Source organism: Tupaia chinensis, unplaced genomic scaffold, assembly GCF_000334495.1.
Source record: "Tupaia chinensis unplaced genomic scaffold, TupChi_1.0 Scaffold000067_1, whole genome shotgun sequence".
Lineage (NCBI taxonomy): Eukaryota > Metazoa > Chordata > Mammalia > Scandentia > Tupaiidae > Tupaia > Tupaia belangeri.
Window position 1 is genome coordinate 925,529 of NW_006159526.1, and position 25,137 is coordinate 950,665.

Sequence of the window (25,137 nt, forward strand, 5' to 3'; positions counted from 1 at the left end):
TTCCTCTCTCTTTCTCTCTCTCTCGCTCTCTCTCTCTCTCTCTCTCTTTCTCTGGATGTGCCCTGTAGCAAATTCAAAAATAATAAGGGGGCCAGCAGGTGGTGTGGTGGTTGGGGCACTGGACTCTCACATGGTTCATATCCCGGACCTGGCAGCTTCCTTTCTCACTTTCCCTTTCTCTCTCTCTCTCTGTCTCTCTCTGGACAAATGAAATAATAATAATAATAATAACAAATGAAATACATAAAATCTTTAAAAAATAATAGTAATAAGGATAAATTAAATGAAATAAATAATGCTTAAAAAAGGAGAGTCTGAGCTCCACAGCCTGTACATGGTGGAGTCACTCAATTATGCAAAATATCCACATCACACAGAAACTGGTGTCCTTCGCACACTCACCCGGGGCGGAGCCAACAGAAGACGCAGCGAGCCCTCGGCCCGAGGTGTCCTAAATGATCTCTAGGGCCCTCCTTGGCCCCGAGTCATGTCTCCATGAGGGGGTGCGGCACCTGGGTACCTCTCTCTCTCTCTCTCTCTCTTTCTCTGCATGTGCCCTGTAGCAAATTCAAAAATAATAAGGGGGCCAGCAGGTGGTGTGGTGGTTGGGGCACTGGACTCTCACATGGTTCATATCCCGGACCTGGCAGCTTCCTTTCTCACTTTCCCTTTCTCTCTCTCTCTCTGTCTCTCTCTGGACAAATGAAATAATAATAATAATAATAACAAATGAAATACATAAAATCTTTAAAAAATAATAGTAATAAGGATAAATTAAATGAAATAAATAATGCTTAAAAAAGGAGAGTCTGAGCTCCACAGCCTGTACATGGTGGAGTCACTCAATTATGCAAAATATCCACATCACACAGAAACTGGTGTCCTTCGCACACTCACCCGGGGCGGAGCCAACAGAAGACGCAGCGAGCCCTCGGCCCGAGGTGTCCTAAATGATCTCTAGGGCCCTCCTTGGCCCCGAGTCATGTCTCCATGAGGGGGTGCGGCACCTGGGTACACAGCGGGCACCGGCACAGAGGCGCACAGTACGCTGCACACGGTGGTGGAAGGCCGTGCCCTCCCTGCGATAAAAGGAGCCGACGTCGGAAGCAATGGCCCCTCTGAGGTGTGTGCATGTGTCTGCGTGAGGGCCACCTCTGGGGGTGCACTCGCGTGGCTCTTCCTGGGGGAGTGAATTGTGTACTTGGCCCTCACTCTCTCCTCCTTCTGCTTGTTCATATTTCAAAAACATATAAAAATAAGGGGTCTGGGACTAGCAGTTGGCGTAAAGGCTACATCATTGGACTCCCATGTAGTTGACCGTGGTTTGAGTCCCAGACCCAGTGGCTTAAACTCACGCCAGGCGCGTGTGCGTGCGTGCCCAAGATCCCGAGAGGAGAATGGAGGAGAAGAGATTGTGGTGTGGCCATCCCCCCAGGGAGTGATTTCTCGCTTTCTGTCTCTCTGTCTCTGTCTTTCTGGCAAGTGCACACAACCTATAGCAAAAACCTCCCCCCCCCAAAAAAAAAAAAGAATTATTTTATATAAGTTTTATTTATTTTAATTTGACCAGAGAGGAAGACAGAGAGAGAAGAAAAGTGAGAAAGCAAACTGCCAGGTTCAGGACTCAAACCACAGTTAGCCATGTGGGAGTCCAGCTCCCTTATCCACCACACCATCTACTGGCCCAGGATAAACTTTTTTTTAATTTTTTTAAATTTATTTTTGCTATAGAGCATATGCATTTGCTGGGGGGAGACAGGGGGTAGGGGTGGAGGCAAGGGTAGGGGATAGCCATGCTGCAATCCCATCTCCATTCTCCTCTCAGGATTTTGGACACACACACACGTGTCCAGTGTGTGTTTCAAGCCACTGGGTCTGCACTTTAACAGAGCAGTCAGCCATATAGGATCCAGGACCTTATCCACTTTGCCACCTGCTGGAACCATGGGCTAAGCCTTTTTTTTTTGAGAGGATTTTGCTATAGGGCACATGCGCTCGCCAGACAGAGAGAGACAGAGAGACAGAACACAAGAAATCACCCCCCAGGGGGGATGGCCACACTGCTATCCCTTCTCCTCTATTCTCCTCTCGGGATCTTGGGCATGCACACACACACGCCCAGCGGGAGTTTAAGCCACCAGGTCCAGGACTTGAACCACGATCGACTACATGGGAGTCTAGCGACATAACCATTACGTTAACTGCTGGGCCCTTTTTTTTTTTAAGAAGTTTTTGCCTTAGGGTGCATGTGCTCACTGGAGAGAGACAGAGACAGAGACAGTAAAAGGGAAAAATGAGCAACCATTCCCTAGGAGGGGATGGCCACACCATAATCCCTTCTCCATTCTCCTCCCAGGATCTTGTGCTGGATATTATTTTAAAGCCACTCAGTCTGGGACTCGAACCATGGTTGGCCATGTGTGAGTTCAGCGACGTAATTGCTACACCATCTGCTGGTCTCCCCATGGGCTATTTTTTTTTTTTTGGAGAGGTTTTTGCTATAGGGCGCGTGCACTCGCCAGACAGACAGAGAGAGACAGAGAGACAGAAAGCAAGAAATCACCCCTCAGGTGGGATGGCCACGCCGCAATCCGTTTTCCTCCATTCTCCTCTTGGGATCTTGGGCACGCACGCACACACGCGCCCAGCTTGAGTTTTAAGCCACCTGGTCCAGGACTCGAACCGCGCTTGACTACATGGGAATCCAGCGACATGGCCATTACGCTAACTACTGGTCCCCCCATGGGCTAAACTTTTAAAAAAATATAAGGCCAGGGTCAGCAGTGGCATGGTGGTTAAGGGCACTGAACTTCCACATGGCTGACCATGGTTCAAGTCCTGGACCTGGCGGCTTGCTTTCTCATTCTCTCTCTCTCTCTGTAACTCTCTGGTCAAATTTAAATAAATAAATAAATAAGGTTAAATAAAATTATTATTTTATTAATTTTTTGTTATTAATTATTTTATTATACACACACACACACACACACACAGCCAACCCTGTGGCCCCATGGTTAAGGGAACTGGATCCCATATGGCCAACCACATAGTTTAAGTGTCAGCACCAGAGGCCTGCCCCAAATCCCAATAGGATGGAAACCCACTAGGGGGTGCTTTCTCTCTCTGTCTTCTCTCTCTCTCTCCATGAGAGCACGTGAACCCTTTGGCAAAAAAAACAAACAAAAAATAAATAAGAATATTGCCTGGCATATACTAAGTACAATACATTCGCAAATCACGGGTACTCTACGTGTGTGCATCTTGACGTCCCTCGAGACAGGTGCATAAGCTCACCCGTGCACCGTATCTGTCCGTGCACCCGTGGCCAGCTGTACGGCTGTGCGTGTGCGTGCGTGTGTGTGTGCATGTGTGTCCATCTTGGTGTCTGGGTCACAGATCCCTCACAAGCTCTGAGGATAAAGGAGGTAAGATAAGGTAAACGGAGGCGCACAGAGGAGGAAGGAGGAAAGTGGGAGGAAAAGGAAAGAAGTGGTACAGGGAGAAGGAGCGAGAGGAAGAGACCTGGAGCGGGAGCCGGCCCTCGGCCCTCGGGAAGGAAGGAAGGAGGCCCTGGGGACAGAGGCACAAGGAGAGAGGGTGAGGAAGGAGGACAACAGGAACAGGAGGAGATGCGTGAGAGAGAGGACTGAGGAGGGGAGAAGGAGATGGGAGAAAGCCAAGGGCAAGAAACAGAGGGAGGCTTTTCTGGTCTGTACAAAATTTAGAGAGTCCCCCAAAGGCCTCGGATGGGAAGGTGTTTGAATGGGGAGTTAAGGCGGATGAAGGGGAATTAAGGGGGATGAAGGGGAATTAAAACAAAGAGAAATCATCACCTAGCTCCCCAGGATGGGGCAGCCAGCTGCCTCCTTCATCCCTGAACGGGGCTCCAAGAGAGGGATCCTGAGGCACAGAGGCGAGGAACACAGGCATCCGAAGGGGGCAGCCCTGAGAAAGGTGGGAGTAGGCGCTGAGACTGACAGAGCCGGGAGGAGGCAAAGGCTCAGTGGAGTATGCCCAAGGCAGAGAGGGTGGAGTGGGCCGCGGAAGGGGTTGCGGTGCTGAGACCAGGAGAGGGATACCAAGGGGCAGGCGAAGGGGCAGGGGAGCGAGGGCCTGCTGAGTGGAAACAGCCAAGGTGGACGGAGGCACGGCAGGAGGGCGGCCATGGGCAGCTTGCAGAGAGACGGGCCCTGCCTTCCGCACAGCCCAGGCTCAGAAGCGCTCCCAGGCCGGCTCTCCCAGGGAGTTTGTTTCGGTGTTGTTTGAGATAAAAGTACCGAGTACTGTCAGGTGCTAGAACGAGGCTACCAGTGGAAGAAACAAAGGTGAATGAGGCGTGACTCTTCCTCCCACGACCACCACCGTGGGGAGGGACGTGAACCATAAGTCCCCAGGTACTGACACAGGCAGCAACACACATGAACCTCAAAAGCAAAGCGAAAGGGACCAGCAGATAGCATAATGGTTATGTCACTGAACTCCCACGTAGTCGACCGCAGTTCGAGTCCTTAAGACTCGGCACCTTAAAACTCACGCTGGGTGTGTGTGCATAAGTGCCCAAGATTCCAAGAGGAGAGTGGAAGAAGAGAAGGGGATTTGGGCATGGCCATCCCCCCTGGGGAGTGATTTCTCGCTGTCTCTCTATCTATCTCTGTCTCTCCAGTGAGCACACCCGCCCTATAGCAAAAAAAAAAAAAAAAGGCAAGTGAGAGAAGTCAGACACAGAAGGTGACCCACATAGCAAAGGAAAGCGAGAGAACTTTTGGGGATAATGAAAATGCTCTGTATCCCGATTGTGGTGGTGACTGCACAAGTTGGGGGGGGGAGGAAACACACCAAACTGTACACTTTATTTATTATTCACCTATTTTGAGAGAGATTTTTGCAAAAGAGTACATATACTCACCAGAGAAACAGAGCGAGAAAGTGAGAAATCACCCCCCGGGGCGATGGCCATGCCTCAATCCCTTCTCCATTCTCCTCTGAAGATTCTGGGCATGCACCACATGTGCCCAGTGTGATTTTCAAGCTGTGGGTCCAGGACTTGAACCATGATCGCCCATGTAGGAAATCCAGCACCTTAATTACCACACCACGTGCTGCCCCCCCCCATTAGTGAATTTTATTGTATGTAATAACCTCACAGGCATAACCTTAAGACTCAAGATAGGGCTCTGGGACCAGCAGTTAGCATAATGGCTATGTCGCTGGACTCCCACGTAGTCAACCACGGTTCGCGTCCCAGACCCAGTGGCTTAAAACTCACACCGGGCGCGTGTGCATGCGTGCCCAAGATCCCGGGGGGGAGAATGGAGGAGAAGGGATTGCAGCGTGACCATCCCCCCTGGGGCACCGGGCGTGTGTGCGTGCGTGCCCAAGATCCCGAGAGGAGAATGGAGGAGAAGGGATTGCAGCGTGACCATCCCCCCTGGGGGGGTGATTTCTCGCTTTCTGTCTCTATGTCTCTCTCTGTCTGTCTGGCAAGCGCATGCACCCTATGGCGAAAGCCTCTCCAAAAAAGAAAAAAAGAAAAAAACTCACGCCGGGCGCGTGTGCGTGTGTGCCAAAGATCCCGAGAGGAGAATGGAGGAGAAGGGATTGCAGCGTGACCATCCCCCCTGGGGGGGTGATTTCTCGCTTTCTATCTCTCTGTCTCTCTCTCTCTGGCAAGCGCACGCACCCTATAGCAAAAACCTCTCCAAAAAAAAGGATAGGGCTCTGTGGGAACCAAGAGGAGCTGGACAAAGCAGTGAGGGAAGTCTCCTGGGAGGAGGTGATAGCTGAGATAGGAGGGGGCTTCGTTGCCTCTCTGCCTTTTGGCTAAGATCAAGTGTCGATGTCAGAGGAAAATAGAATTAAAGTACGACTTTATTTTGGTGAAAAGATTTTGAAATCCACACATAGTTATTTTTAAGAATGTTTTATTTTATTATTATTATTATTTTAATTTGTTAGAGGGTTCATGCATTCACCAAAGAGAGACAGAGAGAGAGAGAGAAAGTGAAAAAGCAAGTTGCCAGGTCCAGATTGAAACACTGTTGACCACGCGGGAGTGAGTCCCGCGCCTTAACCACCATGCCACCTGCTGACTCCCATGCATAGTTGTTTGTTTTTTAAGAATTATTTACTTCTCTGGGGTCAGCTGGAAGTGTGGTGGTTAAGGGTGCTGGACTCCCATGTGGCCGACTGCAGTTCGAGTCCTAGACCTGGTATCTTGCTTTCTCTCTCTCACTCATTCTTTCTCTTACTCTATCCCTCTCTGGTCAAATTAAAAGAAATAAATGAATAAATTAAGTTAAAGAAAATAACTCTAAATTTTTAAAAAAATAATGATTTACTTATTTAATTCCACTTGTTATGATTATTTTTTAATTTGACCAGAGAGAGAGAGAAAGGGAAAGCGAGAAAGCAAGCCACCAGGTCCCAGACTCAAACTGCAGTTGGCCACGTGGGAATCCAGCGCCTTTAAGCACCACGCCACCTGTCGGCCCCCGCATGCATAGCTTTTAATAATACATATTTTCTTTTTTGTCTTTATGCATTACAGGGCACATGTGCATGTATGTGAGAATAAAAGAGTGAGGAACACACTGCAACATAACTGCTCCACTCCAGTCCTCTAGCCCATTGGCTCCTGGACACTTGTACGTGTGCCTGACGTGTTTCAGGCCTGGCATGTTTTTCAAGTGGCCATGGTCATAGTCAGCTATGGAGGATTCAGCTCCCTTAACCACCAGGCTACGGGGCCAGCCCGGTTAGGTATGTGTTGAACACAGAATGTGAAGTAAGACTATTTAAGAAATGAGAATAGAGATCAAGGTCCAAAATTCAAACCCATGGCTCCTGGAAGTCCCATGTTTACCAGCCTCGCCTGCACCCCCAAAGGCCTGCAAGGGACAAAGTGCGAGATAGGGCCGGGAATTTGTAATCTGCCCGTCCGCCCTACAGAAAGGGCCTTCCTCCCCATGCTCTTTCCAGAACCTCTTCCCTCTTCCTTTCACATGAGGACGCTCCTCCCCACAGGGAAACAGCCTCTGCTGGGGGCCAATCCCCCAAGCACTGTCTACACCTCCTAGCAGTACTGGCCTCAGTGAATCCTTCCTACCTGGCTTCCGTGTGGTCGCTGCCCCCTGGTGGCTGCAGCATGCATTACTCAGGATGAAGAGGCAGCTCCAAGGCTGGGACCAGTCTTTGCCCTTCCAGAGCCCAGGCCAGGCCATTCCCATGACGGTTCCCCTCCCTGACAGCCTCCTCCTGGCTCAATCCAACAGACACTTTTCAGTCCTACCTGACTCTCCTTTTCTTCAGGAAGCAGCCACAACTATCTTTTCAAAATCCTCTTGGCATCTGAGAAATCTCGCCCTCCGTTCTGCTGTCTGGGCTGTCGTCCCAGGGTGAGTCATCCCCTCCCACAATTTTGCTCTCTATTCTGGTAATCCACAATTTGTCTCCAGTGTAGCCCTCTCTAAGCATCACACTAATTATCCAGCCACCTCCTGGAGCTCCACAAAACACCTCAGAATCAACGTGACCCATCTGAACATGGCACCTCCCCTCCAGTGCCCCCGACCTGGGTTCCCTCTCCTCATGGTGACACCGCCATCCAATCTGACATTCAAGTCAGAAAAATGACCCCCGCCCTTGATATCTTCCTCTTCCTTGCATTGACGTCCAGCCAGACTCAACACCCCATCCAGAACCACATGGAATTGCCAACCATTGCAATGACGGTTCTGTTATTAGAGTTCGACCTAACATTTGCCGGACCCATCTCCTCTTCTCTTCCGTCTCCCGAGTGTCTTGGCTCAGGCTGCCACATCTCCTGGGACCAGCTTCCTCTCTGGCCTCCCAGCCTGCATCGTGCCCATCTTCCACACTGGCCACCGGGGTGATCCTCCTACATCATGGCTCTGCTTCGGACCCTTTCAGGGCTCCCTGTTGCCAACAAGATGAAGGTCAAACTTCTGGGACCAGCAGATAGCGGAATGGTTATGTCACTGGACTCCCGCATAGTCAACTGCGGTTCGAATCCCGGACCCCGTGGGTTAAAATTCACGCTGGGTTCATGTGTGTGCATGCACAAAATCCTGAGAGGAAAACGGAGGAGAAGGGATTGAGGTATGGCCATTCCCCCCCACCGGGAGGGGTGTGTGTGATTTCTCGCTTTCTGTCTCTCTCTCTCTCTGTCTCTCTGGCGAGTGCATGCACCCTACAACTAAAGTATTTCTAGAGAAGAAAAAAAAAAAAAAGAAAGCCCAACTCCTTAGCCAGATTTTCAGGCCCCTCACAATTATCTGCCTCCTCTCCCTCTCCAGGGGCACCAATTTGCACTCTGCACTCCAACCACACCAGACACCACCACTTTCTTGAGTCGACCGCTTTTGTGAGTGTGTGAGTGTGTGTGTGTGTGTGGGGGGTGTTGTTTCTTTTTGTTTGTTTTTAATGTTTGGTATAGGGCGCATGCGCTTGCCAGAGAGAGACAGAAAGAGAGGGAAAATGAGAAATCACTCCCCAGGAGTGATGCCCTCTCCATTCTCCTCTTGGGATTCTGGGCTCACATGCACGTGCGCCCGGTGTGATTTTCAAGCTGCCAGGTCCAGAGCACAAACTACGCAGCCAGCCGTGGGGATCCAGCACCTTAACCTCTCACTATGTCCCCAACCTCCTCCCTCAGCTTCTGAGTAGCTGGGACTACAGGCCCTACTCCGGGCTTTTTAGGGTGGACCCAGAAACAAATGTGGGCCTCCCATCCAGCCGGCACTACCACAGCCGGGCATCTGCCTCCTCTTATTACCTCCTGGCCTTTGCATCTGAACTTCTCTAAAACTGGAATGCCCTTCTCATTCTTCTCTCCCTGGCTAACTTTACTTTCTCAGAGAGATTTTTGCTATAGGGCACATGTGCTTGCTGAAGAGACAGAGAGAGACAAAGAGACAGAAAGCAAGAAACCATCCCCTGGGGGGATGGCCACACCGCAAACCCGTTTTCTCCATTTTCCTCTTGGGATTTTGGGCACACACAGGGCTAGCGTGAGTTTTAAGCCACAAGGTCTGGGCCTCAAACCATGGTTGACTACGTGGGAGTCCAGTAACATAACCATTCTCTCTCCTTGGCTAACTTTTATTCAACTTCAATAACCAGCTCATATACCACATTCTGTAGTAAACCTCCAGTTTATCCATTCATCTATCTAGTACACACGGCTCAGACTGAGTCCTGTAGGCAAACATATGACCTCCATAGAAGGTGCTAGGGATTGAGAACAGCAGTTAGCATAATGGCTATGTTGCTGGACTCCCATGTAGTCGACCGTGGTTCGAGTCCCGGACCCAGTAGCTTAAAACTCATGCCGGGCGCGTGTTCATGCGTGCCCAAGATCCTAAGAGGAGAATGAATGAGAAGGGATTGCAGCATGGCCATCTCCCCTGGTGGGGGGGGGGGGGGTTTTTCCTTTTCTTCTCTGTCTCTGTCTGGTGAGCATATGCACCCCACAACAAAAATCTCTCAAGATGGGGGGCCAGTAGGCGGCATAGTGGTTAAGGTGCTGGACTCCCACATGGTCATCTGAAGTTCGAGTCCTGGACCTAGTGGCTTGAAACTCACAGCAGGCACGAATGCGGGTGTGCCCAAAACTCAGAGAGGAGAATGGAGAAATCACTCCCGTGTGGGGAATGATTTCTCATTTTCTCTCTGTCTTTCTCTGTACCTCCAGTGAGCACATGCACCTTACAGTTAAAATCTCTCTCTAAAAAAAAAATCAGGGCTGGGGGAGCAAAGGGCATGATGGTTGAAACACTGGACTTCCCACATGGCCAACCAGGATTCAATTCCCAGACTTGGCGACTTGCTTTCTCACTTTTTTTCTCTTTCTCTCTGCTAAATTCATGTGAAAAAATAATAATGATAATAAAATAAATAATTTTTTAAAAATTTTTTTCATTTGCCAGAGGGAAGGGCTAGCAAATGGCTTAGTGATACATCACCAGACTCCCATGTGGCCGATGACGGTTCGAGTCCTGGACCCGGTGGCTTGAAAAATCACATTGGGCACTTGCACGTGTCTGCCAGGATCCCAGGAGGAAAAGGGATTGTGGTGTGGCCATCCCCCATTGGGGATGATTTCTCATTTTCCCCCTCACTGTGTCTGTCTGTCTCTCTCTCTGGTGAGTGCAAACAGCCTAATGCAAAAACCTCTAAACATTTTTTTCTTTAAAAAATTTTTAAATTAGCTGGGACCAGTAGTTGGCATAATGGTTATGTCGCTGGACTCCCATATAGTCAACTGCAAGTCCCGGACCGGACCAGGTGGTTTAAACTCATGTCGGGCACGTGTGCATGTGTGCCCAAGATGCCAAGAGGAGAATGGAGGAGAAGGGATTGTGGTGTGGCCATACTCCCGGGGAGTGATTTCTTCTGTTCTGTCTCTCTGTCTCTCTCTGTCTTTCTAGCGAAAGCACGTGCCCTATAGCAAAAAAAACTCTCAAAAAAAAAGAAAAGAAAAGAAAAGAAAAAGAATGGTGGCCATTTCTCACTTGGATACCTGCCTGGATGGAGGTGCCTTCCTTAGAGATAAGAGAAAACAGGGAATGCACAAAGCTTACCCTACTAAGTTAATTTTCTTTTTCTTTTCTTTCTTTTTTTTTTTTTTTTTTATGCAAGAGGGCACACATGAACCTACGAGAGAGAGAGAGAGAGAAAGCACCCCAACAGGGCCCGGTCACATCTCAATCCTTTTTCCTCCAATTCTCCGTCCTGTCAGGACCTGGACACACACACAGGTGCCTGGCATGTTTTCAAGCCACTGGGGCCAGGACCTCAATCTTGATGAGCCTTGTGGAATCTGGATCTCTGTGCAGCACTCAGCCAGGGCACTATGGGGCTGATGTCTGAAGTGCTCGTGGGACATGCCCTGGACCCAGCACCGAGTGACCTGGTTCTGCAGTCTACATGAGGAACCACTTGTACTAGCAAGGAGAGCCCTGGGCTGAAGAGCTGGGGCCATCAGCGTACAGTCCACAGTGGAACTTAGAAGGTCAACAGTGTCTCTCGGGAAGAACACGCAGAACATGCAGAGCACTGAGCCAAGGAAGGAACCCAGAGGAAGACCCAGATTTCAAAGGTGACAGAAGAATTAGAGTCCCTACATGGACCAGAGAAGAAGCTGTCAGGGAGGAAAGAAGAGACTGTAGGCCTCCTTCATCATGGAACTATGGCAGGGAGTCTCCAAGAGGCCAGCAGGTAGCATGATGGTTAAGGCACTAGAGTCCCACATGGCCAACCAAAGTTCAAGTCCTGGATCCAGCGGCTGGAGACCCGTGCCAGGCATGTATGCGTATGTGCCCAAAATCGCAGGGGGAACATGGAGAGGAGCAGACTGTGGCATGGCCATCTCCCCCAGGGGCTGATTTCTCAATTTCCCTCTCGCTGTCTCTCGCTGTCTCTCTGGCAAGCCACATGCTCTATGACAAAAAAATCTTAAAAATAAATAAATTAATTAAAGCCTCCAGTGGTGCCCGCCTTTGGTACTCACGACCTTGTGTGATGCCCTCTGCTTGAGTGTGGGCTGGACCAGCTTCCACGGCACAGGTACCTGCATTTCTGTGTGTGTCTCCCTCTCCTCTCACTCTCTCTTCCATGAATCACCCATGCTAGGGGAAACAAGGTCTTGCTTCCACTCACAACCTGAGCCTGCAGAAGAGACCATAAGCCCTCAGCTAAGCCATTCGTGGACTCCTGACCCACAGAAACTGTAAGATAGCACATGCTTGTTGTTTTGAGATGCTAAGTTTTAGGCTGACTTGAGTTTTTTAAAGAATTATTTTAGGGGCCGGCAAGTGGCATCGTGGTTAAGGGTGTTGGACTCCCACATAGCTGAATGTGGTTCGAGTCTTAAACCTGGCGGCTTGTTTTCTCACTTTCCCTCTCTCTCTCTCTTACTCAATCTGTCCCTCTCTGGTCAAATGAAAATAAACAGATAAGTAAATAAAGTTAAATAAAATAATTATTTTAAAAAATATTTTATTTCATTTTATTCACTATTTTATTTTATCGAAGTTGACCAGAGAGAGAGTGAAGAAGGAAAGCGAGAAAGTAAGCTGCCAGGTCTAGGATTCGAACCATGGTCAGCCATGTAGGAGTCCAGCCACCTTAACCACTGCATCACCTGCAGGCCCTGTTTTTGTTTTTGTTTTTGTTTTTTTTAAGAACTATTTTATTTAACTTTATTTATTTTAAATTTGACCAGAGAGGGTCAGAGTGATAGGAGGAGAGAGGGAAATTAAGAAAGCAAGCCACCAGGTCCGGGACTTGAACCACAGTCGGCCATGTGGGAGTCCAGCACTTTAACCATTACACCACCTGCCAGCCCCGGCTGATTTGTTATGCAGCAGCTAAGGGAGGAAAAAATTCCAAGAGAGAAGTATTGGCCAATGGAATTAAAAATTGCAGAGATTAGGACTGCAGATGGTGTAAAGGTTACGTCACTGGACTCCCACGTAGTCAACTGTGGTTTGAGTCCTGGACCCGGCAGCTTGAAACTCACATGGTGTGCGTGTGTATGCATGCCAAAATCCCAAGAGGAGACTGGAAGAGAAGGGATTGTGGGGTGGCCATTGCTACTGGGGATAACCTATAGCCAAAAGAAAAAAAATCTCTTAAAAAAATTGCAGAGACTAAAAATGTCCTTGGATTTAGCAAGAGAAGAAGGTTTTCTTCTTCTTTTTCTTCTTCTTTTTTAAAAGAATTATTTATTGGGACCAGCAGGTGGCATGGTGGTTAAGGCACTGGACTCTCCCACATGGCCAACCATGGTTCGAGTCCTGGGTCTGGTGGCTTGATTTCCCGTTTTCCTTCTCTCTGTGTCTCTGTCTATGGTTAAATTAAAAAATAAAAAAAGAACAAATAAATAAAATTAAATAATTCTTTGAAAAAAAATAATTATTTATTTTATTTTATTTATTCAGTCATTTATTTTAATTTGACCATAGAGAGACACAGAGAGAGAGAGAGAAAGATGGAAATTGAGAAAGCAAGCCACCAGGTCCAGGACTTGAACCGCGGTCAGCAATGTGGGAATGTCCAGCGCCTTAACCACCATGCCACCTGCTGGTCCCATTCTTCTTTTTTTTTCTTTTGGAGAGATTTTCACTGTAGGGCGCGTGCGCTCGCCAGACAGACAGAGAGAGACATAGAGACAGAAAGTGAGAAATCACCCCCTCAGGGGGGATGGCCACGCCACAATCCCTTCTCCTCCATTCTCCTCTCGGGATCTTGGGCACGCACGCACACGCGCCCGGTGTGAGTTTTAAGTCACCGGGTCCGGGACACGAACCGCGGTCGACTACATGGGAGTCCAGCGGCATAGCCATTACGCTAACTGCTGGTTCCCCGCATTCTTCTTTTTTTTTGAGAAACACTTTTTGCTATAGGGTATGTGCACTTGCCAGACAGAGAGACAGACAGTGAGAAATCACCCTCCCCACGGGGGATGACCACTCTGCAATCCCTTCTCCATTCTCCTCTCAGGATTTTGGGCACGCATGCACACATGCCCGGCCTGAGTTTGTGGTTTTTGTTTTTTTGGGAGGGAGAGGTTTTTGCTATAGGCTGCATGCACTTGCCAGAAAGACAGAGAGAAACAGAGAGACAGAAAGTGAAGTCACTCCTCCAGGAGGGATGGCCATGCCACAATCTCTTCTCCTTCATTCTCCTCTCGGGATCCTGGGCATGCATACATACGTGCCCGGCCTGAGTTTGTGGGTTTTTGGGGGGGTTTTTTGCGGGGGAGAGGTTTTTGCTATAGGCTGCATGCGCTTGCCAGAAAGACAGAGAGAAACAGAGAGACAGAAAGTGAAGTCACTCCTCCAGGAGGGATGGCCATGCCACAATCTCTTCTCCTTCATTCTCCTCTCGGTATCTTGGGCACACATGCACACGTGCCCAGTGTGAATTTAAGCCACTGGGTCCAGGATTCAAACCACGGTCGACTACATAGGAGTCCAGCGACATAGCCATTACGCCAACCACTGGTCCGTCCAGCCTGAGTTTTAAGCTGCCATGTCCAGGACTCGACTGTGGTCGACTATGTGGGAGTCCAGTGATGTAACCATTACACCATCTCTGGTCCCTGTTTGCTTTTGAGAGAGATTTTTGCTATAAGGCACATGCACTCGCTGGAGAGACAAAGAGATAGAAAGCGAGAAATCACTCCCGCGGGGGATGGCCACACCACAATCCCTCCTCCTCCATTCTTCTCCGTTCTCCTCTTGGGATTTTGAACACAGATGCACACATGCCTGGCATGAGTTTTTAAGCCACTGGCTCCAGGACTTGAACTGCAGTCAACTATGTGGGAGTCCACTGATGTATCCATTATACTATCTGCTGGTCCCGAGAGAAGGGTGAAAGGTTTCAGTGAGCCGAGACTCAGATGGGAATGTGGAGGGGGCTGGTGAGCTGGAGAGCTCCACCATCATGGTCATCCATTGCTTCTGCCTGTCCCGCATGCACCTCCATCATCTGTAACAGCTCCCGTGGCCACGTTGTGTATTTCCATGAGACTGCCTGTCACGGTGCCTAGCTGCTGAAAGGCCACGGGGAAGCCATATGACTCAGGTCACACCAGTCAGAACCTCTCCCTGAAATGTGTATCATGAACTTGTGTTCCAGGAGGCCCAAACCTGATTGGGGCTCATCTACGCTGCAGCCAGAGCCCTGAGGAAACTGCCCTTCTTTCCTGACACCTTGATGCCCACGACTGCCCTGTGTTTTCCAAAGCCTGGTTCTTCCATCTCTCCTCCTATTGTGGGTACCAACTTTATTTCCTTCTAATAAATACTTTTTTTTTTTTTGCTTAAGTTAGCAAGAGTCGGTCTCTTGTTTGCCGCTGAAGAACTGTAACTCATTTGTTATTCCAAGAAGTTGGAAAGAAAGGGCCAGACGGTGGCACGATCGTAAAACACAGTGCTGTGTGAGGCTGCCCCACGTGGGAAGGATTCCAGGTCCGTATCCGGAGAGCTCCCTAAGCACGCCTCCACGTGGGGCTGACGGAAGCTAGAGGTGGGTCACAGCATCAAGACCTAGTCGGGAGTCCATGCGCTTTGTCTTTCTCTCTTGCTCTCACTCACAGAAGAAATAAACTAAGTTTTTAAAAGAATTTCAGGGGGCCGGCAGGTGGCGTGGTGGTTAAGGATGCTGGACTCCCACATGGCTGATCACGGTTCGAGTCCCAGACCTGGCAGTTTGCTTTCTCACATTCTCTCTCTGTCCCTCTCTGGTCAAATTAAAAAATCAGTAAATAAATAAAGTTAAATAAAATAATTCTTTTAAAAAGAAAGAATTTCAGATGAGATGGGTACTACACAAAGACATACAATGATCATATATAAATCAGAAATTAGCACTTTACAAGGAGAATAAGCACTAAGGGAGCACAAAGAGGGAGGGAGAGCTTTTTCTGTGAGTTAGGTTTGAAGGTGGTAGGAACTTGGCTATATTTACAGGCCGAGAAGGAGGAAACAGAAGAGGGAAGGATGCACAAACAGAGAAGGGAATGATGGGGTAATACTCTGGGGAGTCGCGATGGATGGGGGGAGCGGTGGGACTAGAACAGAGCCCGGAGAAGTGAAGCAACTGTGGCAGTGGAAGCATGCAGGTTTGAATAGAAAGACGAAGGCAACTGATCTGCCTTCATTTTACTTGCTGAGACTAAAGGGGTAGGGTTGGAGGGATATAGAAGGGAGAGCAGTGACAGAGAGGGAGCTGACCAAAACACTGGAGTAGCATCCGTATGTGCCACTTCACCACCATCATCTTCTGAGTCGAGCTGAGCCACCTGGACCGAGGTTGGGAATATGCTGATAGAAAGGCGAAAGGCTAGCGTGTAAGGGAATTCGGAGTGTGTGCTGGTCATTTTCCACTCGCCCTCCCATCCACTCACATCTGAGCTCCCTTGACCTCTAACTTCTTCTTTTTTTTTTTTAATATCATTTTATTTTTAAAATTTTTAAGAGGTTTTTGCTATAGGGCGCATGCACTCGCCAGACAGAGAGAGACAGAGAGACAGAAAGCGAGAAGTCACCCCCAGGGGGGATGGCCACGCCGCAATCCCTTCTCCTCCATAATCCTCTCGGGATCTTGGGCACGCATGCACACATGCCCGGCGTGAGTTTTAAGCCACCCGGTCCAGGACACTGTGCCACTTCACCACCATCATCTTCTGAGTCGAGCTGAGCCACCTGGACCGAGGTTGGGAATATGCTGATAGAAAGGCGAAAGGCTAGCGTGTAAGGGAATTCGGAATGTGTGCTGGTCATTTTCCACTCGCCCTCCCATTCACTCACATCTGAGCTCCCTTGACCTCTAACTTCTTCTTTTTTTTTTTTAATATCATTTTATTTTTAAAATTTTTAAGAGGTTTTTGCTATAGGGCGCATGCACTCGCCAGACAGAGAGAGACAGAGAGACAGAAAGCGAGAAGTCACCCCCAGGGGGGATGGCCACGCCGCAATCCCTTCTCCTCCATAATCCTCTCGGGATCTTGGGCACGCATGCACACATGCCCGGCGTGAGTTTTAAGCCACCGGGTCCAGGACACGAACCGCGTTGACCTCTAACTTCTCTAGTTAGGGTCTCCTTATGAGAAGCAACAGGAGGACATTAGAGAATGGGAAAGGAACGCATCCTTGCTGTCTTACATGCCCAGCTCCGGCTCAGTAGCTTGGTTCTGGCAGCGGCTGAGCCTCTCCACAACTTCCACTCCTCTCGGGTATATTCCATGGCCCTCACGGGGCTCTAGCAATACCATTTGCTTTCCTTACCTCTTCAGACCTAAGGGTGATCACAGCTTCCTGCTGCCTTCACCTCCCTTGTTGGTTCCCTCAACCCTGCCCACACCTCTGCAAAGAGTCCCTTCATTAAATTATTGTCAGAATCCCAGCAGTGGTGCCTTCTATTTCCTGCTGGGACCTTGACTATTAGAGAGCTAGTGAGAGAGATCAGATGGTCCAATATGAGACTCCAGCTGGGCAGGGAAGGGAGAGAAGCCAGGAGGGGTCTGGCAGACTGGCAGAAAATAGAGGGATCAAGGGAGTAGAACTCCATATGAGTTGATGCTACAGGTGGGATGGCTGTGAAGGCCTGTCAGACCTTAGAAGGCAAGTGCTGGGATCAGAGAGCACGATACTAGATTTTGAACACGGAAGAGAGTACTCGGTTGTGGTTAAAATCAGGGATTTTTTCATGTGGGACTCAGAAAGTCCTGTGTTAGAATCCTGACTTTGCTAATGTGTCACCCAAACAAGTGACTTCAACTGAGGATCCTCATCTGTAAAATGAGGACACTAGGACCGGCCTTGCAGGTCTGTACCGGGGTAAACACATGTAAAGCATCTGGAGCGGTGCCCTGGAGGGGGTGTGAGTGCTCAGTAAACGCACAGCGCGTGTGCCGCACTTCCAAGTAATGACTAAGTCCAAGGTGTGGTCACGGCAGTAGATGGCTGCAGGGGGAGGAAGGTCACCAGAGGTGAGGTGTGAGGCTAGATCATTACAAGGATGGGCATGACAGGACAGTTCAGTATCCCAGCAGGACGGCACGGGTTGGAGTGAAAGGAAGTCTGTGAGCAGGTGCTAGAGCCTTCAGGAATGAGAGGAAGTGACCAGAGAGTCGACAGAGGTCAATGAGGACGTGGGGGAGAGGGTTAGAACCTGCAGACATAAGCCTCGAGGAAGCCTGGGTTCTGGGAAGCTAGACTGGAGTTGGCACCTGCATTGTCTAAGCTCCCACGGCCCCTTGTACCTCCCTTTGAGATGTCCCTGGTGACCATGTACTCTATTAACCTAGAGCTCGTCAATGGAGGGCTTAGATCTAACCCACCTGTAGTACCTAGAACAGAAATGTAAATTGGTAAGTGTTGGTTGAATGACTAGGTGGGTGAGGGAAAAAGTCGACCTTTGCATCTTATTTATCCTTGACCTTGTTCCATTTATCTCTTTGCATTTTCAAGTTTGTTTGTTTGTTTGTTTGTTTATTTATTTATATTTTTACACTAGAGTGTGTGCAGTCACCAGAAAGAGACGCACAAAGAGAAAGAGACAGAGAGAAAATAAGAAATCATCCCCCAGAGAGGATGGCCACACCACAATCTCTTCTCCTCTGTTCTCCTCTTGGGATGTTTTTTGGGCATGCACACACATGTGCCCAGTATGATCTTCAGGCCACTGGATCTGAGACTTGAACCATACAGTCAGCCATGTGAGATCCAGCACAACCTCCATATCACCGACTGGCCCAAATAACCTTAAAAAAAAAAAACAAAAAAAAAAACACTTTCTTATTTAAACAAATGTGTCCTGAGACCTTCATACATACTATTCCATCTACCTGGAATGACCTTACCCAGTCTATCCACTCGAAACTCTCCAGCTCCTTTTTCAGGAATAAGCAGAGGCTGCTGGCCAGTAGCATATGCTAAAATGTAATACTGTGGGATGGACTGGCGCGGGAAGGTTCCCAGTTAGCATCCAGAAATTTCCCCCAGTGTAACAGGTAAACATGCGCCCATGACCCAGTGCTGGCCGGCTGTGGATCATGGCATCAAGATACTGTTCAGTGGTGCCGTCTCTCTGTCTCTGTCTTGTTCATGGAAGCAGTAAGTAAATAAACTTAAAAAAATAGGGACCAGCAGTTAGCATAATGGCTATGTCGTTGGACTCCCACATAGTCAACCACGGTTCGCGTCCTGGACCCGGTGGCTTAAAACTCACGCCAGGCGCGTGTGCGTGCGTGCTCAAGATCCTGAGAGGAGAATGAAGGAGAAGGGATTGCGGCGTGGTCATCCCCCCGGGGGGTGATTTCTTGCTTTCTGTCTCTATGTCTCTCTCTGTTTGGCGTGCGCACACGCCCTATGCAAAAACCTCTCCAAAATAATAATAATAATAATAATAATGAGCAAAAATTGACCCAATTGGAGAAGAGTGTGCTGGTAGATGCTGCTACTCAGCAAGCTGAGCCACACGGGAGGCCCTGGTTTGATTCCTGGCCCATCCTAACATATCAGGTGCAATGGTACACACCCATGGTTCTAGCTGCTCAGGAGGCTGAAGCAGAAGGATCTTGACATAGCAAGATCCTGTCTAAAAACAAAACAAAACAAGCAAACAAAGAAAAAAGAGCAGAAACTGGGACCAGCAGTTGGTGCGATGGCTATGTTGCTGGACTCCCATGTAGTTGACCGCGGTTCGAGTCCTGGACCCAGTAGCTTAAACTCATGCCAGGCACCGTGTGTGTGCGTGCCCAAGATCACAAGAGGAGAAGGGATTGCAGCGTGGCCATCCTCCCTGGGGGGTGATTTCTTGCTTTCTGTCTCTCTGTCTCTGTCTTTCTGGTGAGCGTGTGCCCTAGAACCTCTCAAAAAAAAAAAAAAAAGAGCAGAAATCAGTCACTGAGAAGAAAAGCAAAGCACAATGATACACCAGTACACATCCACCAGACTGGGAGAACTAAAGCATGTGACGATAGTAAGTATTGCTGAAGATGTGCAGGAGCAGAACACAGTGCTAGTAAGAGAGGGAACGGGTACAGCCACTTTGGAAAACTAGTTTGGTGCTGGCCCAATAGGTAGCATGGTGGTTCAGGAGGCTAGCTCCCACGTGGTTGACAGCACAGTTTGAGTCCCCACCTTGGTAGCTTGAAAAAACATGCCAGCATGGGCATGCATACCTAAAACCCCAGGAAGAAAATGAAGAAGACTGGTGTGGCCATGCACCCTATAGCAAAAAAAAAAAAAAAGGGGGTCGGGGGGATTAGGTGTTGGAATAGGCAGAAAAATGAAGTCCTCACACAGACCAAGGGATGCTAGCAACCACCTAAACTAGAAGAGACAAGGAATAGCTTCCCCCCTAAAAGCTCAGGAGTGCAGCCCTGCCAACACCTCAGTTTCAACCCAGTGAAACTGACTTTAGATTTCTTTTCCTTTTTTTTTTTTTTTAGAGAGATTTTTGCTTTAGGGCGCGTGTACTCGCCAGAAAGACAGAGACAGAGAGACGGAAAGCGAGAAATCACCCCCCAGGGGGGATGGCCACGCCACAATCCCTTCTCCTCCATTCTCCTCTCAGGATCTTGGGCACGCACGCACACGCGCCCGGTGTGAGTTTAAGCCACCAGGTCCGGGACTCGAATCGTGGTCGACTACATGGGAGTCCAGTGACATAGCCATTATGCTAATTGCTGGTCCCAGGTTTCTGACCTCCATAAATATGAAAGAATACATTTCTGTTGTGTTCAGGCACCATGTCTGTAATAATTTGTTTCAGCAGTAATGGGAAACAATATACATAGTATCTACCAAACTTGGACATAGTCATACCCGTGTCTGGATTCTATTTCTAGGTGTGCCCCAACAGAACTGTAAGGACCATAAAACACACCAGAATATTCATAGGAGCATTGTTCAGAACAGCCCCAAAGTGGAAACAACCCATCAACAGCTGAACTAACTATGCCACATTCATACACTGGAATTCTACACAGCAACGAAAATGACTGAGCTAGGGTTAGACACAACATAGAAAATTCTCACAGACAACCTTGAGCAAAAGAAATCAGACACAACAGAAAAAGGTGTTTCATCCGTTTATATCAAGTTCAGAAAGAGACTAAATGAATCATATCATTGAGTCATCTAAAACTAGAAAATGAAAGAAAATCCAGAAATGACTATAAAAGCCAGAAGAGTGTTTCCAGCTAGACAAGGAGGGGGTGACTGGAATGGCGCACACGACAGGATGGTGGTGGGAGATGGGCTGGGGTGTTCCCGAGGTGCTAGTAACGTGTTTTTGGGTGGGTGGCACGGGTGTCTTACAGGATCAGTCTTATACATTACGTCATGCACTTTTCTGAAATGTTCTATGTCACGACTCAGGTTTCTCTTGGTGACGATGGTGTTCATTTTTAACAGGGGGCTTTTCCAGCCCCTGAAGCCTGGTGCCTTTACTCTCAGTGCCCTTTGAGCTCCTCCGGACTCTGCTGCTTGCTCAGCCATGGCCCTGACCACCCTGAGCTGTGACTGTGGTGCCCAGTCTCGTCCACTCACTAGACAGTTGTCCAGAGCCAGTGCCCAGGCTAGAGTCCTCTCAAAGTCCTCTGCAGAGTCCAGCTCAGGGCCTGGCACGCAGGAGACTTTCTAGAACAACCACTGCCTTGCCCAAGACACACTTGGCCTGCCTTCCATTACCACCTTACACAAGAGGACTTCAAAAAGTTTGTAGATGGGAACCAGCAGTTAGCATAATGGCTGTCGCTGGACTCCCACGTAGTTGACCGTGGTTCGCGTCCTGGACCCGGTGGCTTAAAACGCACGCCAAGCACATGTGCGTGCGTGCCCAAGATCCCGAGAGGAGAATGGAGAAGGGATTGCGGCATGGCCATCCCCCCTGGGGGGTGATTTCTCGCTTTCTGCCTCCATGTCTGTCTCTGTCTGTCTGGCGAGCGCATGTGCCCTATAGCGAAAAAAAAAGTTTGTAGAAAAATGGAATTAAAGTATGAGTTTTAGTGTAAAAAAAAATCCTGAAATCCATACAGTGTTCTCATGTCCACGAACTTTTGAAGATTCCTTCTATTACAACTGTTAGGGTCCGTCTGTCTCGGGCCGGTTCCTGGTCCCCACACAAGAACATGGTGGTGGAGGGCAGCCCTAGAGGCGGCGGCTGGCTCTGTGCTTCCACTTACCTCTGTCCGTCTATCTCTCTACATGCCACTCAGAAGTGTTCCCTGGGCTGTTCTCTGCCTGGAATGCCCCTCTCTGTCGCCTTGTTGAACTCCGACTGTCCTTTAAGGGCACTCGCAGGCTCCTCTGAGGACAATGGCCCTCCCTCCCCTGAGCTCCACAGGCTCCGACTTCCGTGGCTGAAGCTGGTCCACGCTGCACCACAGAACCGTCTCTAGACTCCTGAAGCTCTTGCATTTCCCTGGGTTGTTCTCATGGCCCGGAACCAAAATTCAGGATGGAGTTCCTATTTCTGGGCCTCGAGGTTGTCAGCCCTGGTGCGTCACGTGGTCTGAGAAGCTTAGGTGGACTCCGGGGTGCCTGAGCTCAGAGAGGCGCTGGAGGCCGGAGCCTGGCAGTTCCGCGGCTCCCGCCATGGTGGACGTATGCCTGCACGAGCTCCAGCACCCTCAAGATCAGGCTTACTTTCCAGTCAGCACCCAGCAGGGCCCCAGCGAACAGAGCAGGGTCTTTAACTGCAGCAGGAGCAGAGCCTGAAGCATGTCCAGCTATGGAGCGGGACCCAACAGAGAGAGAGAGAGAGAGGCAGATCCTGTAATCAGCCGAGTAGCTGGAAGCCCAGCAGAGGCTAAGGTAAGCAGCAGCTCCCAGCTCCAAGCACGGCTAAACCCCAAGCGCAGGAGACTCGAATCTCAGAAGGCCATGAAAAGAAAGCCTACGCCCGTCGCCTCCAGCTCCAGGTTAAGGCAGCTGGATCACATGTGGTGTGCAGCTTAAGAAACACCCCAGGCTCCTGCACGTGTGGGGCCAAAATTCCAAGAGGAGGGAAATGAAGAAGCGATTATGACCTGATCATTTCCCATGAGGGTCTCTCTGGTTAGTGCGTGCACCTACATGCTAAAATAAAAGAAAGCCTAAGTCTCCATCAGGCCAAGGAGAGCCCCCCAGCTCTAGCTAAGGGTCCAAACGGGGCAGTGGAAGCCCCACTTTACTCCCCAACTGAACTGCTGTCACCAGGGTAGATTCTATCCGTAGTTCTGTATCCCCCAGGCAAGTCACTTCCCTTCTCAGAGTCCATTTCCTATTAAAATTGAGGTACAACCCCACACGAGTGGCTGAGTACTAAACAGACCTTGCAGAAATGCGCAGAACTGAGCTCCTTCCTAATGAGGATAAAAGTAGAGTCTGGGATCACACCGCAGCGGACTGGACCAGGCCTGTGGCTTCCAGACAGGGCTCAGGTCCTAGACTGGTCACCTGTTTTTATTTTTTTTGGAGAGGTTTTTGCTATAGGACGCGTGTGCTCACCAGAAATAGAAAGCAAGAAGTCACACCCCCGGCGGGATGGCCACGCCGAAATCCTTTCTCCTCCATTCTCCTCTCAGGATCTTGGGCACGCACGCACAAGCGCCCGGCCTGAGTTTAAGCCACCGGGTCTGGGACTCGAACTGCGGTAGACTACATGGAAGTCCAGCAACATAGCCATTACGCCAACTGCTGGCCCCACTGGTCACCTGTTCTTACACACCAGCACAGGACAAGGGTCCAGGACAGCTTTAAAAGTATGGGGTTAATACTCCTCCCTCAGGAAAGGCTAGGTTTTGGGAATCCCTACCCAACCAACCCTCAACTCCCCAGCCTCCCTTCCCCCTCAGGAAGGAAAACCCCACATATTATGCAAGAAACTTGAGTTCCTGAGCCCTTACACAAGGGACGGTGGGGGGAGGGACAGGAAGCTAAAACCACAGCTGTAGCCTTGGAAGAATTATCTGGCCTCAGAAAGAGGAAGAGAGGCCCAGGTTAAGAGGTGAATATCCAGGTGTGGGGGATGGGGAGCCATGTGGAGAAGAATTCCAGGCAGAGTGCCCCTGGCTGCCTGTGCTTTTAGTTCCAACCCCTGGGGGCTCCATCAGCTTCACTGAACTAGTTACACACCCTAGCATGCCCCTCTCCCAGGACACTCAGGAGCAAAACATGTGTGAACACAGTTGAGCGTTTGACTCCCAAGTATTCCCTCCTTTGACACAGGAGGAAAACAAGGCCAAGAGCGTAGGACAAGCCTGCAGTGGCAGCTGACATGTGCTGACATCCCGCCTCCCCCAGCCCTCGAACAAAGAATCCTAAAGAGCCTTGATGCCCACCTATGCCCTTTCCAGGGCAGTTTTATTGGTGCTGTTTATTGAAGGTCTTTTCCATCAGTCCCCAAGCCTTTGTCTTCCCATTCCAAGAAGACAGCTGCTTTCTGGTTTTGGCCCCATGGACAAGAGCAGGCCTTGGTCTGATGCTGCCACAACATCCCCACGACGCACCCTGGGTGAGGGTCCCAGTGCAAATCTGTGTCCAGCTCTGGGGAGCAGGGGGAGGTGAGGTGAGCCGGGCCTGTGTGTGGAAGCTGGCCAGAGCCCTGGCCGGCTGCTAGAGACATGTGGGCAAGGTGAGCGGGGCCCCTGTGCTCCCAGCTCCAGCGCCCACTGAGTGGCTGAAGCCCAGGTTGGGGGCAGTCAAATTTGCGATCCTGAGAGAAGCCCTTAGGGCAGGTGAGGGGCACAGGGAAGATTCCGGAGGGGATGATGTGTGTGTGCACATGTGTGCAGGTGCACACAGCCCAGGACCAGAAACAATGCACAGGGGCCTTTGGTGAGTGTGGGGCTATACCTCCCTCCCTTCAGGGATGGGCAGGCCTGAGCCCCCGGCCTCCTGTGGCTGAGGGAACACACCTGGGGTGAGGAAGTTTGGGAAGGAAACAGCTGGAAGTGGTTTAGGCCTCAGAGCCCACATCCTGTGGGAGGGGCCTGCCGCCTGGTTGCAGTCCTCAGAGCTAGAGCTGCTGGATGACAGTTCTCTAGGGGCAGAGATGGTCGTCCTCCGAGGGAGAAGGTGGCCCGGAGACACGGAGGTGGGGTCAGTCCTGCCAGATCCAGGATCAGGAGGCCTCCGTGGCACGTCGCCCCCCTTCCTCCTCCATCAGCAACAGGCGGCGCCGGCCGGCCTCGTAGTCGGCCTCATCCACGCTGACCAGCAGGCGGACAGCCTCCCGGCCCACGGCCTCGCGCAGGGCCTCAGTCAGGAACACGCCCCGCAGGGCCTGCAGCAGGGCACCACTCAGGTAGTCGCCCCAGAAGGCGTCCAGATAGGAGAGCTCCGAGAACTTGATGTCACACACCACGGAGCCCAGGTCCCGAGAGCGCAGCACGGCCGTGGCCTGCCCGAACACGTCCAGCTGCCGAGCCAGCGCCTGGGGCCGCCGCGACGCCACGCCCTGTTCCAAGGCTGGCCCGTGCTCACAGTACTCTGCTCGAACCCGGAGCCGGATGTCTGCAGGGCAAGGAAGCACTTGTCAAGGAGGGACCGCCACCCTTCCTCTCCCCAACCTCCCGCGGACCCGGCCCCGCCTCTCCCGGCGGCCACTCCCCCG

The 25,137-nt window shown here is 50.2% G+C and overlaps 1 protein-coding gene across 4 annotated transcripts in view; it reads right to left on the reverse strand.

Annotated features, from left to right (window-relative positions):
- Positions 1 to 23,856: 23,856 nt before the first annotated feature.
- The window catches only part of DEDD2 (death effector domain containing 2), a 23,656-nt gene continuing 22,375 nt past the window's right edge, over positions 23,857 to 25,137 (reverse strand). For all 4 annotated transcript variants that reach the window (XM_006142004.2, XM_027766746.1, XM_027766742.1 and 1 more), the window contains exon 6: positions 23,857 to 25,037. In XM_006142004.2, the coding sequence (XP_006142066.1) occupies positions 24,646 to 25,037 (392 nt within the window). In that variant the 3' untranslated portion in view covers positions 23,857 to 24,645. The remainder of the gene's footprint in view (positions 25,038 to 25,137) is intronic.